The sequence below is a fragment of the Doryrhamphus excisus genome, linkage group LG3 (genome assembly GCF_037039965.1).
Source record: "Doryrhamphus excisus strain RoL-2023G ecotype Guam linkage group LG3, RoL_Dexc_Guam_v1.1, whole genome shotgun sequence".
In the NCBI taxonomy this organism is placed as follows: Eukaryota; Metazoa; Chordata; class Actinopteri; order Syngnathiformes; family Syngnathidae; genus Doryrhamphus; species Doryrhamphus excisus.
This window is the reverse complement of record NC_136359.1, coordinates 12,496,460-12,516,982: the sequence shown is the minus strand read 5'-3', so window position 1 is coordinate 12,516,982 and position 20,523 is coordinate 12,496,460. Positions and strand designations below refer to the sequence as shown.

At 40.1% G+C, this 20,523-nt stretch overlaps 1 protein-coding gene across 1 annotated transcript in view; it reads right to left on the bottom strand.

The window, feature by feature from the left end:
* Positions 1-11,602: 11,602 nt before the first annotated feature.
* The window catches only part of rtn4r (reticulon 4 receptor), a 52,326-nt gene continuing 43,405 nt past the window's right edge, over positions 11,603-20,523 (bottom strand). The window contains exon 2 of the mRNA XM_058070775.2: positions 11,603-15,625. Coding sequence (XP_057926758.1) covers positions 14,244-15,625 — 1,382 coding nt within the window. The 3' untranslated portion in view covers positions 11,603-14,243. The remainder of the gene's footprint in view (positions 15,626-20,523) is intronic.

Here is a 20,523-nt window from a genome sequence, read left to right as displayed (position 1 = left end):
GATTAATTTTATTGGAGTTATACATTATTTAAACTCCAATGAATGCAGGCCTATAACCAAGTGCATTTTTATATTATTGTAAAATTATATTCATAATTATTAGTGCAAAAAAATCACACTCAACATCACATAGCTTTTTATTTTGTATGCAACTATTTGTTTTGTTTCATTTATGTAGTTTTCATTTTGGCAATAATCCATTGATTGATTGAAAACAAAAATCAGATTGTCTTCCAAATTAGGTTAAGAAAAATTCAAAATGTTCAATTTGAACAGAGGAAGTCATTTAAATCTAAAATAGAGGATGTTATTACATTTTGTTCTCTTGGCTCCACAAGTCATTCACTCACTGATTTCACATGTGATGAATGTTTTAGTATTGGTGGGGGTCTCTCTCTAGGTGCTCTCTCTCGTGCATTGTGTCTATAAACACATCTTTCCCAATTATGTTTTTGTGATTACATTGAGTGACTACAAAGTCCACATAAAAACGAATTTCTTCTTATAGGTTTCTATTGAGAGAGTGTAAGCCTGTGTGGGTGTGTTATACTTTGCAGTTTGGGAGTAGATTTAATTATGAACACATTAATAAGGAAAAATGGGGCAGCAAAAAACCTATTCCTTGTCTTTACTTCAATTTAGTCCACCTTTCAATGTCCCATGTTTGGTTTCCTGGGTCTACCACTTGACGTTTTTGTTCAATAGCCCTCAGAATGCTTGAAGAAGTTTAAAATGACTCTCCTACTGCGTCCAAACCTCAGCAGCAATGGCACACTGCAAGAGGTCGCGCTTATGAAGCTCAACCATCCAAGAGAGGTTTTTTTTTTTGCCTTTGCCATCAAGAGATAATGCTTGATTTTGGCATGTAAAGGCTGTGGTCTTTAACTTTTGATCAACTGATTAGCAGCCTTTCAATTTAATGCTCATTTGCAATAAATTGCTTGCTCAAAATGTTTTTGTATCAATCCCATTACTTCTTTTTCCAATTTGAAGCTCTTTACCATTATTAGAGCCCTGTATACATGAAATAACAACCCTATAGCCCCCTTTACACTCCTATTATTCTTTGTTTACACCACTTTGCTCAACTGTAACACACAGACTATGGTATCACTGCAGGGACAGAAGAGATGGCCATGGCATGAACCATTAGCTACATAACTGGTTAGCATCCATTTTATTTACTGTATTCTAAACTTAAGAAAGAATTTAAAATGGAGTGGGGAAGAAGAACAAAAAGACCAAAACTTACCACTTCCACATTTTATCTTTAAATATTTTTTAGTAGGCTGCACGGCGGTTGAGTGGTTAGCGCGCAGAACTCACAGCTAGGAGACCTGAGTTCAATCCCACCCTCGGCCATCTCTGTGTGGAGTTTGCATGTTCTCCCCGTGCATGCGTGGGTTTTCTCCAGGTACTCCGGTTTCCTCCCACATTCCAAAAACATGCTAGGTTAATTGGTGACTCCAAATTGTCCATAGGTATAAATGTGAGTGTGAATGGTTGTTTGTCTGTATGTGCCCTGTGATTGGCTGGCGACCAGTCCAGGGTGTACCCCGCCTCTTGCCCGAAAACAGCTGGGATAGGCTCCAACACCCCCGTGACCTTTGTCAGGATAAGCGGTAGAAAATGAATGAATGAATATTTTTGAGTAATAATACACCATACTCAACCATGAAACAGGGATCATTTATTAATCAATTCAATTTTGCTAAACTGATACATAGAACCAGGCAGTGATAATCAACCACCAAATTGCGATGTACGACAGTACCACCGAAGCCATGAAGTGCTGTTGGGAATAGAGGCTCTACTTCACTACTTAGCACTGAAACATGTTTTTATCCATTAGAGAGCAAAAATTTGGAGCCATTGAAGTGTAAAGAATTGGACATCAGCCCTCCCAAGACCCTGAGGAACATCCACAAATGCTGGCTTGCCAAGGGGCTGCCAGTTAAGAGAATGTTGTGCTTGTGTAGACAACTTTGACAGTGATTTTGTTTCAGGATCACCCTGTGGCTGTCACAAAGCCTTTATTGTCGTGACTGTTTTACCTGGACTTACTGAGACTGGTAATGTTTGTCAAACTTTACAGTCATACAGGTGTAAAAATAAGAGTTGGGGCAGGGTTTGAGGTAACTGTTCAGTTCGGTTTAGCGGTTCGGGATTATGTTATGGTTAGGGGGAGTGTTTCTTTTTGCAGGATACGAGTACATTTCGTTGTGTTTAAAGCAAATACTCATTGTGTATTATATTTGTTTAGGGTTTGCTGAAAGGCTTAGACTTAGGGTAAGTTGAGGTCAATTTTACCCCACTGATGATGTGTCATTGCAATAGTAATTCCCAAGTGGTAATTCTTAAGTGGTTGGGGTTTCTTTCAGAGTTAGGCAAGGCTTAGAGTTCCTGTTAGTGTTATGGTTTGGTGTAACATTGGAATTTTGTTTAGAGTTGGTTAGGGTTTGTCTTGGGTTTGGCTTAAGGTTGTTTTAGAATTAGGGTGAGGACTCGTTTTGTGGTTAGATTTGTGTTCATTCATTCATTTTCAACCGCTTATCCTCACATGGGTCGCCGGGGTGCTGGAGCCTATCCCAGCTGTCTTCGGGCCAGAGGCAGGGTACACCCTGGAATGGTGGCCAGCCAATCACAGGGCACATATAGACAAACAACCATTCACACTCACATTCATACCTATGGACAATTTGGAGTCGCCAATTAACCTAGCATGTTTTTGGAATGTTGGAGGAAACTGGAGTACGGGGAGAACATGCAAACTTCACACAGAGATGGCCAAGGGTGGAATTGAACCCAGGTCTCCTAGCTGTGAGGTCTGCGCGCTAACCACATGACCGCCGTGCAGCCCCTAGATTTGTGTTAGGTTTGGTTATTACTTGGTGCATGCTTCTGCGTTAACGCTGCCCTTTTCCCTCCCCTTCAAATGCCCCCCACAAATGAGTCACAAAAATAAACGTTTCACACCACAAATGCATAAAAAAGGAAAATTAAGCAAGGTCATAAATGTTCACAATAACACATTACATTTGTCCTCCCTCGTTGGTGTGTGTTGTGTATTCTGTCAGAGGGGATTATCCTCTCAGATTACTGTTTTTTTTTCCCACCAGTAGTACTTCTGCGTGCATCCCTCTCTCTCATAGTGGACATTTAGTGAGAAGAAGATTACGAGATGCTGCATGCACTGCTCTGCAAAGATCCCTTCACGAGGTGGAATGTAACCGTAGTGATTTGGAGAACCCCTTTATTGAAGCTGTGTGTGAGCCACATAAGCAATGTATATATGGCTAGCTTTGTTGTTTTTAATCATATTACATTGGAACATTAGATGAAGCCATTTACACAGTGCTTTCATGAGGTGAACGAGACAAAATCCTATTGGATATCGGCCTAATCTGCTGCAAAAGCTCTACGGCTTCCAGTTGCCTTTTTTTTTTTCATGGGGTCTCCGTCCCTCTGTGAATTCATGGCTGTGAACATATGTACAGCGTTAATTTGGATGAATTAGAATTGGCAACAAATTGCCGTTCTAAATTACCAAATAGAGCAGGATTGGAAAATAATGAGTAGCTCAGTCCTCATAAATGGTTCAAAAGATTATCCTGTCTGAATTGGACTGTAATAATATCACACTGTTAACTTTCATTGCACTGATTCACTGCACGGTACCATCTCTTCTTGACATGTTATCAAAATAGCACAGCAGGCAACATGCTGCATGAATGCAATAATCAGACACAGCATTGGTGAAGAATTGAGCGTCTCGATTGAAAGCACAAGAAAAAGCGTACTTCAGTAAAGTGGAGTACCTGTAAATAATACAACCCAACAGATCTAAGGCATATTAAAAAGGTAAGTTAATATTAGCATCTGTTTATTTTAGTCATGTTCACAGTATATGTGAATATACATATATGTATGAATATAACAATCTTTTTTTGGTCGACAATTGATGAGTCTGCTCCGATGATCACCATCTCCAGTTCACTGGTGTGTGTGAATGACGGGAAGAAAAGCTTGGGGGGAAATCATTTGGCACCACAACGCCGCCAGGACCTCGTCAAGGAGTACATTCTAGTTTTTTTCATGCAGGCTTTAAAGAGCATATTGGAGCGTTTTAATGTTGTGGCAGTTTCATCTTTGAGATAAACAAAGACAGATGCAAATGTTAATCCACCATTATCTAAGAATATTATACAGTCAAAGATATAATTATATATGTACACAGCATCCCACATCTATTTCATACTTCCATGTCGGATTTACAGAGGCTCATACATTGACAAGCTTTCACTTTTTTCAATGCTCCAAGTCATGCCTTTAGTTGTAATTGTATATATTACATGTTTTGAAAGCTACATAGTTACATAAAATGTAGTTTATGTAACACATGCCTTTGTGTATGTTTTTGCATTTTTTAGTATCCCTGTGGTGTTGTTTTGTGCCCCATACTGCTCTTTCTGTTTATGTTCTGTTTAGTTTCCTGTGGTGGGCGGAGCTACTGGATGAGCACAGCTGCATCCCATCTACACCTTTACTTAATCACCTCAGCTGCTTCAGGAGCGAGGGATTATTCTCCTGTATGGACACAGCAGAGTCCAACTCTCGTCTCACTAGACTGTCTTTCATTCTGTCTGGACTGTGCTCTCCTTTGTTTGTTCACCTTGTCAACTTTTTCCCCACTTTTTAATGTTTGCTATCGTATTTGTGGTTTTTAGCTGTTTGCAAATACTCAGTGGCTACAGGTGCAAGTTTTCAATCAAGTAAACATGACTAATTGATATTGGTAAGCTTTGTGACTAAGCCTTTTTAAGATAAGATACATAATGTGTTAGCGTATTTTCTGGACTATAAGTCGCTCTAGAGCAGGGGTAGGGAACCTTTTTGGCTAAGAGAGCCATGAAGGCCAGATATTTTAAAATGTGTATCTGTGAGAGCCATATACATTTTTTTAAACATTGAATACAATAAAATGTGTGCATTTTTATGTAAGACCAACAGTTTTAGATATAATGGGCTCTAATTACGTAGACCAGGCACACTACCCCACGCCAATGGGGTGTGGCCAGCACACTTTCGTGAGCAGCGCAGTGTCTAATAATAAATCAAATACTTGTTGCCATTAATACAACTTCTGCTGCTGCATAGTTTTGCACCGTACTCCGTAGACGTATTTCATTCTTTTGGCCATCTTCGTCAGAAGGCTTGGTTCTGCACCTTTAGCTATTTGACTAAAGGAGGAAAGTTTACATTTACATGTTTTTTTGACATCTCAATGACCGAGGTAGACTACAGCATTACCCAGTAATAATCAAGTTTTGGTGTTTGACCTGGAAAATATCATCAGGAAAGATAGATATGGTTGGCCGTATTGCAGCAGAATATAGATGGACGAATTAAAATGCATAAGAAAGTTGTTGATTTTGAATATTATTTTATTAACAGTCATTTCTGTGATGGTTTACTTTAAAATGTTAGCAAAAAAATTTTTTTATTGTGGTAAGAAATGCTTGAGAGCCAGATACAGTCATCAAAAGAGCCCTACTTGGCTCCCGAGCCATAGGTTCCCTACCTCTGCTCTAGAGTATAAGTCGCACAAGGCCAAAAATGTATAATTAAGTAAAAAAAACAAAAAAAAAACATACATAAGTCACACTGGCGTATAAGTCACATTTTTTGCGGGTAATTTATTTTACAAACTAATTGACCAAAACAGACATTATGTCCTCTTGGAAGGCAAGTTGTAACAATAAAATAATAGAGAACAGGCTGAATTGGTGTAAGATATGCTAACACAGTGGTTATTCAGCTACACCAAAAATAAACACGAACAGAAAAGGTGTCCCGTGTTTATGTAACATATACAGTTTTTTCATTCATAAGTCGCTCTGGAGTATAAGTCGCAGGAACAGCCAACCTATGAAAAAAAGTGCGACTTATAGTCCGGAAAATACGGTACTATAAAAATACCTCAAAGTAGCCTATTTATTATCACTTTCAGCCCAATGTAGTTCTAAGCTAATTTAATTGAGTCTTATTGAGTATTATTAGAATTTATGTTCATGTATCCCGTTTATAGCATTCAGAAACGTATTTCTTATATTGGCCAATATATCGGATATTGGCAGGGCTCTACATTAAAAACAAAAATTACTTACATATGGGGAATCCCTAAGGTGAGAACTACTTGACCGAACTTGCCCCATGTAAAATGAAAAGACTGCCATAATGATATCATCTAATTTTTGTGGCATCACATGAGAATCTCAAAGATGAAATGATTATCATTTCTTGTGGTTGTTTTCCTACATAGATCATGACGTTGCATGGAAATCTGGATTGTCAAGAGACTTCCAGGCACTTTTCCTTGATAAATAAAAGTACATTCATGATTGAATAAACATTGTGCTTAAAAAAAATGTGTAGATATATGTTAACATGGCATGCCATACTACCTTGCACATCGTAGTCGTAGTAAGCAGTGATATTTATAAGTTGTGCACCACAATGAAACATTATTGAATAGATGCATTTGTGTACTAGGAAAGTGTTTTTAATCCAGAAAAAAATGCTCAATTGTGAAGCAAAGGTGAGGAAAATCCACAGAGAAATGGAACCACTAGATTTTGTAGCTTGTGCAAAATCAGCACTTGGTATTGGATCTAATGGGTGGTGTTTCATTGTGACCACTTCAAATTGTCACAGCAATGGGATTCACTCACCTGTGCCATCATTTGATTTGCTGCCGCTAATAAAATACTTGTTTAGGAGGCACCGTTTCATCACTTTTTGGTGTTTTCCTTCAGAAGTTGTTGAAGAATTAGATGATGTTGGCAGGGACGCCATGATAGATGTTTTCCTAGTCAAACGATCGCAGATTGGTTGATCGCGAACAAGAACAGGTGTGGGTAAAACGCGGACTGTGGACTATGGAATGCGGTCTAAATAAACGATTCTGATTGGTCCATTTCAAGATTTGCAAGGATTGGTTTGCAAATTACCACCGGAATTACACAGTCCGTGTTTTACCAACACCCAACAAGAACCGCTTTTAAAAAAACTCTTTGGCGTGCCAAAGTGCACTTGCCCGACGGGAATATCACTGATTAGATTTACTTGCCTGAATTTTGTTTTAACTTGCCCTGAGCCATCAGTACATCGTTATTGTCGAGCCCTGATTGGTACTGGCATCGGCCCCAAAAATCCCACATCGATCGTGCGCTTCATGAAATATTTAGGTCAATATCATAATTGTGTCTAGACGTCAAATATACATTCTATGGCTGAAAGCAGCAGAAGCACTGTTGATTCTGTCTCAAGTAGTTTGCTGAAGCAGAAAATGATTACTGATAAAGGTTCAAATCATCTCACACTCCACTTTTCATTTCAACTTTCAAGGATTGCTTCTCTTTGACAGTAAAAAAAAATAAGTAAAATGACCTAACTTTTATCATATACAATAAACATTGCAAACGGTACCTGAGGTCAGTTTTTATTACCGAGGCATAACTATAGTATATGCCGCCGTCTTTTCTAGTTCCATCCTGCAATTTTATGTATTTTGTATGTCTGCGGTGAACAGTTGAAACGTTCTCATAAGCCTTTGCCTAAAGCTGTGAGCTCAAATATTTGAGTCACATTCACTAAAGCTTGGGGGGGGGGGATGCTATATTACTTATGATCAAAGGTAGAAGACATGGAACGTCTGCTAGAATTTGCATTAGGAGGTTTAAGACCGGTCATTTTAATGGCGAGATGTTGAAACATGCAAGGATTCATTGTTTGTATGCTTTTAAGCTCCTTTTCCCCCGAAGACAGCTTTCACACTCTAACATGTACTCTAAGGATGCACTCCATGTGAACTTTTAACCTGATACGTGTCACTTGAGTCAGACAACTGAATTAAAACTAATCAAACTATGTAACCTACTAATCATGACCTTTGCTTGGATATCCTCCAGATCAACCATAACCCTGAAATTGATAAGTGATAGAAAAGGAATAATGAGTAAATGATTGATCTCATGCCAACTGCATGAAAGTCAGTTATGTGAACGACTACTCTACTAACAGCGCTCAGTTCTATCAGGGTTGCATAATGAATTAGCTCTTGACATGTTTAAAGGTCACACAGTTTTGAGATATAAGGGACGATATTTCAGAACAGAAGTGACTATCACGTAGATTTGTGGATTACCATAACCAGGATCACAGAGAAAAGGAATTGATTTGGAACATTTTGATCAGAACTTTATGGTTAAACATTCATTCATTCATTCATTCATTTTCTGCTGCTTTTCCTCACGAGGGTCGCGGGGGGTGCTGGAGCCTATCCCAGCTGTCTTCGGGCGAGAGGCGGGGTACACCCTGGACTGGTTGCCAGCCAATCACAGGGCACATATAGACAAACAACCATTCACACTCACATTCATACCTATGGACAATTTGGAGTCACCAATTAACCTAGCATGTTTTTGGAATGTGGGAGGAAACCGGAGTATGCACGGGGAGAACATGCAAACTCCACACAGAGGGTGAAGGGTGGAATTGAACCCTGGTCTCCTAGCTATGAGGTCTGTGCGCTAAACACTCGACCACCGTGCCGCCATTTGATAATTCACAAACAGTATGTGCCTCTAAATGATGGGAAATCTGATCAGGTGAGGGTTACATGAGGGGTCCCACAAGGTTCTGTGGTGGGTCATGTTATTTGTTATATACATTGAAGCAGTGGCGGGTTTTTTTTCACCAGACACTGTGAGAGCCAGTATCAAAAAACAATAATTATTAAAAAATTGTGCCATGGCTGGGATTATAACTGTGGTCTCTGGTGTTGAGTCATGATAGACTCTACTGCTGTTTACAGAGAGATGAATTCCAACACAAAATTGTAAGTTTGCTCTGATCAACCAATCACAGGACAGGAACGTGTTGATGTCACTGTGAGCCAGCCAGCTAGTTGGCCGTGATAGGCATGAAGTCTGAGTGGCTAAAAAGGAGCCCCATAGAAATTCTGAACAGAATTTGTAACAATTGTTACAAATTGGGGGGCGGCACGGCGGTCGTGTGGTTAGCGCGCAGACCTCACAGCTGAGAGACCAGGGTTCAATTCCACCCACGGCCATCTCCGGGTACTCCGGTTTCCTCCCCCATTCCAAAAACATGCTAGGTTAATTGGTGACTCCAAATTGTCCATAGGTATGAATGTGAGTGTGAATGGTTGTTTGGCTATATCTGTCCTGTGATTGGCTGGCGACCAGTCCAGGGTGTACCCCGCCTCATGCCTGAAGACAGCTGGGATAGGCTCCAGCACCCCCGCGCCCCTCGTGAGGAAAAGCGGTAGAAAGTGAATGAATGAATGTTACAAATTGTGTTACAAATCAGTGTTGATTTTTAATTGTTACAAATAAGTTACTGTAAACAAGTCAGACTTAGTGCCGGCAATGCAGACCAAGCTCTACCTTCCTCATACAGGGAGTGAATCATTTGGTCTGACATCCCAGAGTTCCTTGAGGGACACGTACACTGGTTGGGCAAACTGCCATACACCTTCAAGGACCCTGCAGAGAACATCGATCCACAGTTCCAACACCAAAATGAAAGCCACACTGCTCACGCTAAATACGAGCTTCAATTATCCGGCGAACCCCCCTGTTCAGGACCCCCAAATAAACCTTACCAGGAAGGCTGAGTCGTGTGAGCCCACAATAGTTGGAACACTCCCTCTCCATCCTTCTGTTGGAGAACAGAAGGATCCATCCATCCTGGTCTATCAATCCAGAGGCAGCGTCTGCAATGTCCACAGAACCAAAATAGCCCCACAGCATCCAGGGTCCTGAGGGACAGATCTAATCGACCCCCTGGGCCCTGCCATTGATGGTTTGAATATAAGCTGAAGAATAAATAATAACTAGAACACGGTGTACTGCAGTTTGAAAGAAGACGTATAAAGGGCAGTCTCATATCTTGCCAAATGTTCAAAATATTATTTCTGCTCTAACTAGCTGATTTTCAGTCCAAATGTCGAAATTCAAAGATGTTTTCATATGTGCTTTCTGAAAATATATTCAGTAATAATTGAATGTAATGTGTGATTCATGCAAGGTCAGCTTGACGTGGTCATGTCATGGTCAACAATCTGGACAGGTTTAATAATTGAGCCGACATACAGTTCATACAAATTCTGTGAGGATATAACATGAAGAGGCTGTCCAAAAGAGAAGTTGTGAATTATTTTACTCTCTGAGTTAATTGTGAAAATCTACCTAGCTTGTAACTGCTTACAGCACCATTGTGTCCATCAGCGGAGGATAGCTACATTCTTTTGGAGGGGCCTTGTTGATTTTCCCACTTGAGCCTCACTCAAGATCAATATCGTCTCAGGTTTCCTTCAGGCATCTTCCTTTTTCCAAGTTAATCGACGACAATGGAAAGCTCCTGGGATATGTGGAAACCCCGTTATCTGATCCTTTTCTCTTTGAGCAAGATACAGGGAGGACTGTTTTACTCTGTATTATTCTATGCCAACACTGAGCTGCCACTGCATAGTTACCGTATATCCTTAAATAATGTATACGGGGTGTTTATGTACTCAATTGCAGAGAATACCATGAATATATTTGTTCATTTGAGATGCAGCACATCAACAACTAGAGATCTGCCAGTTACTCTCTCACACCAACTTCCTTCATGTCCTTCTTCACTACATCCATAAACCTCCTCTATGGTCTTCCTCTACGCGTCCTACCTCAGCATTCTTCTACCAATATATTCACTATCTCTCCTCTGGACATGTCCCAACCATCTCAGTCTGGCCCCTCTGACTTTATCTCCAAGGCCTCTAACATGTAATGTCTCTCTGATGTGCTCGTTCCTGATCCTATCCATCCTGGTCACTCCCAATGAGAACCTCAGCATCTCTGCTACCTCCAGTTCTGCTTCCTGTCTTTTCCTCAGTGGCACTGTCTCTAGACCAAACAACATGGCTGGTCTCACCTCAGTTTTGTATACTTTTCTTTTAATTTTAGCTGCAACTCTTCTATCACACATCATGTCTGACACTTTTCTCCACCCCTTCCATCCTGCCTGCACAAGCTTCTTCACCTCCTTTTCACAATCCCCATTGGTCTGAACTGTTGACCCCAAGTACTTGAAATTCTCCACCTTCTGTATCTCTTCTCCCTGTAACCTCACTCTTCCACTTGGGTCCCTCTCATTCACACTAATATACTTCTTCTTGCTGCGGCTAATCTTCATTCCTCTTCTTTCCAGAGCAAACCTCCACTCTTCTAGCATCTCCTCCACATGTTCACTACTCTCAGCATCAGCATTTTGCTAATGTTCTGGTAAAACAATCATATTGGCTTTGTTTGACTTGAAATAATGCCTAATCTATTAATAATCTAATAATAATAATAATAATGATCTAATAATAATAACAATCTAATAATAAGCCTAGTAATAATAACCCTAGTTTATGAAGTCAAGTCGCAGGCCTCAAAATATGACTTGTGAATAATGAAAATACAACTCATTATGAAATGATGAGGGCTTCTCTCAAAGTCAAGGTTATGACATGTTGTGCATTTTATTAATAACTGTTGTTAGTACACTGCTTAAAATGTACCCCAAAGGATGAGGGATGTAACTGTGTTCCTGTGTCAGTAGCCATAATCAGATGCTAAATTGTATTATGCTGCTTTGGCAGTGCTCCCAAAAGGCATTGAAATATACTGCATGGAAAGAAGCTGAACTTGTTTTGAATTGCAAATTGTAACACAATCAATTATTTTTCTGTTCAAGGAATGCCAGAGGGGGAACAAAATATTAAGAAGACATCACCATGACCCCAAATCACCAAGACCGGAGGACATTATTTTACTAAATAATACCAATACAATGGCTGTGGTTGAACCCAGGGTCAGCATCCTAAAAGTGCACATTTGAAGGCTGGATGACGTCATCGTGCTGAGTGAAGGCTGTCCGAAAGTCAACGAAGGCTCCTCAAAATGTGACCTGACAAATGTGTCCTCATTCTCCATTGAGAAGAAGTCTTCATGGCCCATCAACAGTCTCTGTGCGCTTCCGTCCAACCCTTAAGAAAATCAACATTATGGTGAAAGGTTGACAGAATAAAGCGTAATCAGTCCTCATTAGGTACTACTGTTATGTAAATACCTAACACTTCATATTATGACCATAACAAGATAAAGTCATTATTTGTGTGAATCACGTACATATTTTATTGGCAAATTCTGTTTTTTTGAATGTACTTGTGTTCATGCGAGCTTGTATTTACATTTCTCTTGCTTCTGTTTTCACAGCAGGGAAGGAAATGCAGGAGCTCACAAGCACATACAGTAAACCAACACTAAAAAATATCATTTGGACTGGTGCATGTCTCCACTGTCATCATCATCCAACCAGTGGGTGTGCATGGACCTTTTCATATTTTCTTTGAAACTCTTTCTCAATTATGTCAGCACTAGAGACCTCCAACATAAACTATGTAAAGAACACAATTTCTTTAATATACTAAAGATAATCATGATCAAGATGTAATCATGATCAAGATGGAGCTACAGAACGGCCGCAGGTATGTATGTGGTACCACCATGGATCATCACAGATGGCCTTCAAACCTTCTCCTCCTCTGGCTTCCTGCACCTCATCATTATTTCACGTGCCCTCCAGCTTGATGCAGCGCAGGATGCTATATTGTTAAAATACATCACCTCATATATGCCATCAAATAATACATGTATTAAACCTTATGTGTTGTTGCCAATCAGTGTTGTAGAATTGAACCAAGTCTCCAAAAAATAATATCTAAACATTACTACTGTTCAATATATCAGGTTTGGCTGTGAGCTGGAGATACATCTGTAGAAGGATAACATTTCTTTTCTCTCCTGTAAAGCCTCAAAAAACTTCAATATCATTTTTGTTTGTTTGCCTTCACTTTAGTTATGTTACTACTTTCTCAACTCGAGATTGAAGGCAGATGTCATTCTGTAAGGACTTCAGGATAAACATGAGACCATGTGACACAACCAGGAAGTGTGAAGGAGGCTAGACCATCTGAATTCACAAGGCTGGTTCACTGCTGGAGGAGGAGCCTCCGAACGTCTGGACCTGGTAGGATGCAGACTCCGGATTCATACTGTATCCATTTATTTGTCCATTTCCTACCCCGCTTCATGGGTAAGCTGGAATCAATCCCAGTTGACCTTGAGTAAGAAGCAGGGTGACCCTAGACTTGTCATCAGGCAATCGAAAAGAAATACTTCCAATGATACTAATATTTTGCGTCTGACTTTAACTTATTCAATCAACTGAAGACAGTACCAGGAGTCAATCTACGGGAGGAGGTTTTTATTGTGCAAATATTTTTATAGTAATGTGGTTGTGATTAAAATTATTAATCTCCCCTTTGAATTAGGTTAATTTACTTTGAATAGATCGGCAATTTGAGTAAACAGCGATTGTCTATAATATTACTCGTGTTACTGTCAAATAATAATACTAATTGAGTCATGGTATTTGAGTAAATACAATATATTCCCAAAAAGTAACACACTCTATCCAAACCATCTATGAAATAAGAACTTTTATTCATAATATATTCATACTTGTACACAAGTAAAATAAAATGAGTTTCTATGTTTCCATTGCAATTAACAAATCGACAGCATTCTTTTGGCAAATGCTACCCATATAACTTTTCTTTCATGAAAATAAAAGTAAAAATGGGGGCACAGTAAAACAACTGTTTTTCTTTTAAAAACATGAAAAAACAGAACATTACCCAACAAATGCATCACTTTCAATAAATAATGGGAGGGGGTTCCTTTGATTTTATTTAAACGGACCCAACATTCTTTGTGTGCTTACTGTGTCGGAATTTTCCTTTTTTTGTAACTCTTGGTGGTCTCTTTCAACAGTAGAAGCTTTTTACGGTGGAGAAATGGGGGGGGGGGCAGCTTAGACACAGTACAGTTCAGTACATAAAGAACAAACAATTCTGGGCACCGATTCATTATATACATCAGATCTGTAGTGTTCTGTAAAGGCATCCATTTTGTTAAATGTACTCTTATCATCGTCCCCATTGTTGTTGTCGCAGCAACTCACTGGCCAGTCACTGTCTGTCGTAGACGCCACTGCATCATCTCTTATCATTGTCATGAGCATCCGCAATCTTGAGTCCTGCATTGAGAACTATATCAGGAGTCCTAAGACATGGCTAGGGAGATCCAGATGGTGGGAATGAGGAGAAAGTGCAGAGCTTGCAATCTAGGGCTGCTGCCTTTGATGCAGTGGGCGTCTGATCTTGGCTTTTTGGAGCACTTCTTTTTCTTTTTGTTTGAGGCTGTAGAGGATTCTAGACTGTCTATAAGGTCAGGGTTTATACTTTCCATAGACTTGTCCAGGGTGTTGGATAAGGTTCCAAGTGGTCCGTCGTTCTGCTTGTTCTGGGTCTCATTTTTCATTCTTTCTTGATCCTTGTGTTTTGTCTTGGACATGTTCTCTTTTTCCTTCAGGGGATTGTTAGTGATTTGGCGACTCTTGCCTGACAGGATAGAGGATTTATCGTTGTCTCCAAGACAGCACCTCGGAATTGTGTCCCCCGGGGGATTCTCGGTAGAAGGGAACTTTCCAGACGGGGCCTTGGAACTGAAGAGATTGGTCTGGATTTGAGGAGTTTCCACGCATCCTTCCATGTCTTCGCTCTTTAGTCGTTTCAGATCCTTTCCTGCCAAGAATTCAGGAACATTGCACTCCAACTCCGAACTAGAACCCTTGAAACGCTTGAACCATTCCCACAAGGTCCTCGCCCGGCAGTCACAAATCCATTGGTTGCCATTTAAGCGCAAATATTGGAGGGTTGTGAGCGGGTCCATAGTTTCCCCTGTCAAGACGGTGAGGTTGTTAAAAAATAAAAAGAGAGATTTAAGCTTAGCCAGATCACTAAAAGCCCTTGGTTGGACATAAATGACGCGGTTCTGGTGTAGCAGCAGGCGGTCCAAATTGATTAAACCACGAAACATGTTGTCCGTCACGATTTTGATCTTGTTATTGTGCAGGTAGAGATAGGTGAGGTTGGCAAGGTCCAGAAAAGTGTCGTCATGCAGGGTTAGAATGTTATTATCCTGCAAGTAAAGGTACTGTAGGGAGAACATTCCTCGGAAAACCCCAACTGGCAGCTCTGACAGGCCGCACCTGTGCAGGTGGAGCGTGTGCAGCTTCGTTAAACCTCGGAAGGCTGTCGGGCTGATTGTGCGCAGGTTGCTGTTGTCCCCAATATCCAGTTCTTCCAGTTTTTCCAAGCCGTAGAAGGCGCCGGCCTCGATGTAGCTTATGTTGTTCGAGTAGAGCCAAAGGACGGTGAGATTTTGGCATGAACTGAAGCTTGTAGACCTCACGACTGTCAGTTTGTTGCTCTGGAGGAATATTCGCTGGCTCCGCACTGGGATCTCAGTAGGAATTGAAAAGAGTCCTTGTTGTTGGCAGGCCACGGTGGGCCGCGGTTCACTGTAGCATACACACTTGGCAGGGCAGCCATCAGCTTGAGGTGCAAAGTTCAACCACATGATCAGAACCAGGAGCCGCCCTCCTAAAAAGACATGACAAAACACATCAGTGTATTAGCAAATATGGCTGAACAAAGATGTCTCATCAAATGAACATAACACTTATTACAACGCTGTTTGACTTGCTGCTTGGTACACAACAGTGAGATAGCGGAAAATGCACAAATCAGCTTCTTTTGTTATGATGCTTTATTTGAAAATACATTTTCTACTTGTAATACATCTGTATAGTATCTGGATCAAGGGACCAATTTCCTCACAGCTGCCTGCTGACGTCAGGACCTGAACTGCCGAGTCATTTAACACTGTGTGGGTGTCTTTTAGGTGGAATAAGCCTCCTCTAATAGGACACACATAATAATAGTGTTTCATATTGTTTTCATTTGGCCTTTTGGACCTAAAAAGGTCAGCTTGCTATAAAAATATACTATATTAATATATTTTTCACTTCAAACAGGTCAGAATTAGCAACAAAAAACGTATATTGGGTAAAACAAATGTAAAGGTTACTATGTATATGGGTGTTATTTCATGCCTAGATGGCTCCAATAAAATAAAAATGTGTATTTAGAAGATTGTATGCAGGTTGTCTATGCCATAACTACCAAAACATTCCATCCATCCAGCTTCTAGGCCGCTTAATCTCATTAAGGACACCGGTATGCTGGAGCCTATCCCAGCTGACGTCAGGCGAGGGGCAGGGAGAGCCAATCACAGGGCACATATAGACAAACAACCATTCACACTCACATTCATACCTATGGACAATTTGGAGTCGCCAATTAACCTAGCATGTTTTTGGAATGTGGGAGGAAACCGGAGTAGTAAATATAAAATGTATTCATATTCAAAATATCCTCAAAATATAATATATATTCAATTTATTCATATTAAATCCGACTTCATGGAAATGATCTTATTGCATTCAAAATGTCCATAGTAAAGAGTGAAGAGGTAGAAATTTTAACATTCTCGATTTTGCTCATGTAAACCTTTTTCCTTAAAAATAGACGTGTGGCTCATTTTCCATGCGGTTCTAAGACTAGAAATTATCAAACTGCTTAGAATTGTAAATGAAATGAAAAAGATTACGATGGAAATAATGTTTTGGCATTCCCCCTGCAGCAGTGGAAAGAGCGGAGGTAAAACAGAAGTGCATCATTGGGGGCTTCACAGTCCCCGTGAAGAAGACAAAATGCCAAAATGTCAGACACATGTTGTAGCATCAGCACATAACTGCATGAACGACATCAAAATCTCAAAAATCCTCCCAAGCTCCTCTCCAAGAAGCTGAGACTTCTCATTCGTTGCTCTCGTGCATGTGTTTAAATCCCGATGTTGTAACCATGACAGGTGCCCAAGAGCGAGAAAAAAAGCATGAGGCTTACTCAGCTTCTGTCCATCTATTTTCATTTCCTTGCCATGCATTGTGGTGCTGCTCATCTATTGACATGTGAAAGCGAGCCTGGGTGTCCCCCTACAGAGGCCCTCCACTGCACTTTCCCTTCAATTGCCCTGCTCAGCCGTCAGACTGCCACCGGAAAGCTGTCAAGACTTCCTACTCTTTCTGCATCGCAGCACATTTTCCCCAAGCAGTGCCTAACAATAGCAATATTTTACCACACAGAATGCTTTATGTATCTCCTCTGCTGTCCCCCCTCTGCTGTCTATTCATTAACAGGCTATTTTCACCCATGCGTCGCATGTCAAAGTCAGCTTCCCTCTGCTCTCCCTGTAATATGTCCTGTCTTTGTTAGCATTTGCTTGAATGGCCGTGTTGGCCCTACAATGGTGTCAACTCCGTCCCAATTAAATTGGTCTACACATATTTGATCTGCTTCTGCGATAACACTGGCTAAATTTTGATAAGATTAACTGAAAATCAGTTGATTACTGTTCTGGTTAGCTAATGCATTTAAAATATTTAATGATATTGTTTTACATTAATACATTTTATGTTTATATTTTGAAAACATTTAAGTTGCACTTCTTTACCTGTTATGAAATAATTTAAGGTGACTGAATAACGCTTTTCAGCTTGTCAGCAGCAGTCATCCCTGATCACATGCCCACAGTGAATGAATGAATGAATTCCACTTTCCCTGATATCTTTTCTCCATAGATGCAATGTTCCCTGTACTCATCACTTCTCTACAGTTCAATGGAAAGAAATCCAGATGCAAAAAGTTTAACTTCAGTGAAATATTGTAGCCAAGGGCTTTGTTGGACTTCCAGACGTTTGCTACCAGCTGCTTATAATTATGTGGCTTGTAGTTTCCGATGCAAAAGTCCGTATCCGCTACCGTTCATGATATTTCTCGATGTGCATGCATTTTGTTCACTTGTAAAACAAAACATTTCATGTCAAAACTGTAGACATATCAAAATAAATGTATTGGAATGTGCAGACAGGCTATCAGATAGAACTGGTTCCTTGCAGACACACTGTCCAGAAGAATCCTCATATCTTCACCACAATGACTGCATTAGAATATGCTAAAAGCATAACTCCAGGTGTCATTGCATCTCTACACCATTGTGAGTGATTGTACACCCTTTTGAGACACTTTTCTGCTGAGGGTATGATTAGGTACAGTTACGTACATTTTTTTATATTATCAAAGCAGCATTTCTCCAGTGTTGGGAATCTTCCCCCTTCTCTACTGTGTCAAAACATGGTTTTGAGGCTCCCTGTTTCGAGATCCTGCCAGTAGTATATCTTCTGAGAGCTATATCACCATGTAGTACAGCCCACAACATTAGTCAGTGTGCGTAGACAAGCCTCTTTTGTTTTCGTTTGACTGACACTGTGGGCCCTCAGCTTAAAGTATATAGCTTTCGGCCTGTCGTGCTATTTACGATTGCATGCTGACAGTAGAAGACAGCCTCAACAGAAATGCAGGATTTGTAGTCAGTTTGAGTGACACGCTCATTTGTCTCAATACTCAACTATTCATCATAGGGCCATTGTAAACAGCCTATTAAGTAGGGGTCGGATAATATATCAACATCACAATGTATCATAGCATACAACATCAATACACCAGCATTAGATATTGTATTGTCAACATTGCAAAACAACCAAGTTTTGTTGATACTTTTCGTCAAGCATCTCCATTGGCTGTAATTGTTACATTAAATACATTTCATATATGCAGGAAATTGAGTGTGCATTTCTTGGACTCACAAAAAATTATGCTTTTGGCTGGTCCATATCGCCATATCGCCGAGCCCTAACATAGGTAAGAAGAATTCTGTGTCTCCATGTTTGGGTGCTTCATTTTTCAGATCTGTATAGTTTCTACTCAAAGTGCTTCCTAAATATGAACCATATAAGGAAGTCCGCCCCTCTGTGACATCATGAAGGGGCAGTTTTACCACGCCTTTTGAAACAGAGCGTTTTGAGCTATCCCAAACTTTTTTCAGGGAAACTTCAGGGCAAATGGTCTATTCTAGAAGAAAATAAAAATTTGTCAGGCTATGAATGCTGAATTACAATTTTCCACTGATCCATTGTATATAAATTGTTACATCATAAGAGTTTTTATTCCAATACACCTATTATCATGCAATTTCTTTGCTATACTATTGGTATATAACCATTGGCAGGATTCACTTAACAAATATGGGAAAGTAGTTTCCACTGAGTCTTTTTTTAAAGCTATGGCACAGGCATGATGTAACAGAACTGCAAAATGAGGGTTGTCTGTATCAAAATGTCTGAAGCTGAACTTTCAATGTTCGTTCCTGTGGAGAACAGCATAAATACATCATATTTGCTGCAGGGCTGAGCAATGGAATTACAACGATACCAACCCTGCAGCATAAAAGAGGTGTCGGCCGTCAAATGCTTCTAACTAAGAATTTGGTTTCATGTGAACATTGCATATTAGCAAACACAAACTGATTTCATTGGATCTGAGGTTAATTTTAATGCTGAAAGTCTGTATAACGGTAATACCATTAGCTACTGCAGCAAAAATAACAGTAAAGCCATCTTTATTTTGTCAATTTTATGTTCATATGTGACATGTATATGTAATTCTACTTGACTATCAGTCGACATGTGGGATTCTATTATTCCTCCAGCCATCGTATGGTTTTGCTCTGATTGGCCGAAATGACCATATGATTAGGGGTTACAGCAACACACATTGTTTGCAATGTAACATATACCTGGCAGCCTGCCATTGTATTTTTGCAGATTATTGCATGTTCACGTTTTTTTAAGCACCGGTTTGGACAGATATTTTTATTTTACTTGACAAAAAAATGAGTTAAAAATAGCGCTGTGTGTGCACACAGCCTCAACTATATGGGTGGGTGCAGACTTGTCAATCATGTGTCCCTGGTAAGTTTGGAGTCCTGCACAAACACTGATTTATCCAAGTGCAAAAACACCACAAGCACTTTCCTCCAACCCACGACAACAGACAAAGGTCATATAAGGACAGGGCATTGAGCCTCCAATTCATCATAGTGTCTTTACTTAGACTCCCTTGGGATTAGGCAGGGACAGCTAACATGACAGTTTCATCCCCCTGTCCTCCCCACCAAGTGGAAGTGACGTCTCTGTCAGATATGAAACACATTCTTATCCACTGGGACCTCCTGGCCTCTTTGTGAAATTGTACATTATTGTCCTGCACAGAAGCAGCCCTGCATTTAATTTAGACATGATCCCTCTCTGTGAGGTCATGCATCTCTGTGAATCCATTGGTGAATGCATACATTGTTTGGATCATTTGCATAGCTTTCAGAAAAAACCCCAAAACGTTTTACTGATATTTCACTGACTATTTTAAATGGTGCTTTGACCCTCCAGTTGTAAGGGTTGTTGATTAGAGAAGAATCCTCTATGGACTCCAACACATTTTTTGTTATCAGTTATTGCTTTGCATTACGTGCTTTGTTTGGGAGC